At 62.2% G+C, this 897-nt stretch overlaps 1 protein-coding gene across 1 annotated transcript in view; it reads left to right on the forward strand.

Annotated features, from left to right (window-relative positions):
• Positions 1-897, forward strand: part of DTX2 (deltex E3 ubiquitin ligase 2) — a 39,769-nt gene that overhangs the window by 37,524 nt on the left and 1,348 nt on the right. Inside the window, exon 9 of the mRNA XM_021706947.1 lies at positions 259-348. Within this exon, the coding sequence (XP_021562622.1) occupies positions 259-348 (90 nt within the window). The remainder of the gene's footprint in view (positions 1-258; positions 349-897) is intronic.

Raw genomic sequence — 897 nt, forward strand, 5'->3', positions numbered from 1 at the left:
TGCGTGCCTGTAATTCCGGCTACTTGGAAGGCTAAGGCGGAAGGATCGCCGGAGCCCAGCAGGTCGAGGCTGCGGTGGCCAGGAGCGGCCACTGCACTCCAGTCTGGGTGACTGAGTGAGACTCCAACTCAAAAAAAAAACCCCAAAAAACAAGAATGAGAAAGATCAAGGAACGAGGCTGGGCCACTGTGACCTGAAAGCCTGCCGCTGAGGGTGGGCCTTCAGAGCACCCTCCCCTTGTGTCTGTTCCTCTTGCAGGGCCCTGAACACCCCAACCCAGGAAAGCCGTTCACCGCCAGAGGGTTTCCCCGCCAGTGCTACCTTCCAGACAATGCCCAGGGCCGCAAGGTAAAGGCCCCACTGCCCGCCCAGGGGACAGGAAGTGCCCTGATCCAGCTTCAGGAGGCCAGGCAGCCACTTGGCTCTGCCTCTGCAGCAGCAGGACCAGGGCCGGGCCGGGTGTTGGCTGCTCTTTCCCAGGGGCCTGCTGTGGGTCCAGGGAGGGAGGGCCCCGGCTTCACAGGGCCTGAGTGAGGGGCGCCTGCCTTTCGGCAGCCTGGCGGGCTGGGTCACAAGCTCTTCAGAGTCCGGGAGGGACTGGGGGCCGCTTGAGACCCGGTGGCCCAGGACGACCTGAGGAGTCGTGTCTGCACTTAGGCCTGAGTAGCGACCTGAGCAGCTCTGAGAAGGTCGGGACGAGCTTTCCAGGCAGGCAGGACACCGTGTGGTCTCTCGGGTGGAATGAACTGCATGGTGAGGGCCCGTGAAGGCCTGCTGTGGGGTTGATTCTGAGCACTGGCTGAAGCCACAGAAGGCGGAGCTGCTGGTCTTAGGTCTGGAAAAACTCCTCTGGCCTTGTGCAAAGGACTGGATCTCAATGACCGAGTGTAGCTCCCT

The sequence above is a fragment of the Carlito syrichta genome, unplaced genomic scaffold (assembly GCF_000164805.1).
Source record: "Carlito syrichta isolate Samal-C Ts95f unplaced genomic scaffold, Tarsius_syrichta-2.0.1 Scaffold316219, whole genome shotgun sequence".
Lineage (NCBI taxonomy): Eukaryota > Metazoa > Chordata > Mammalia > Primates > Tarsiidae > Carlito > Carlito syrichta.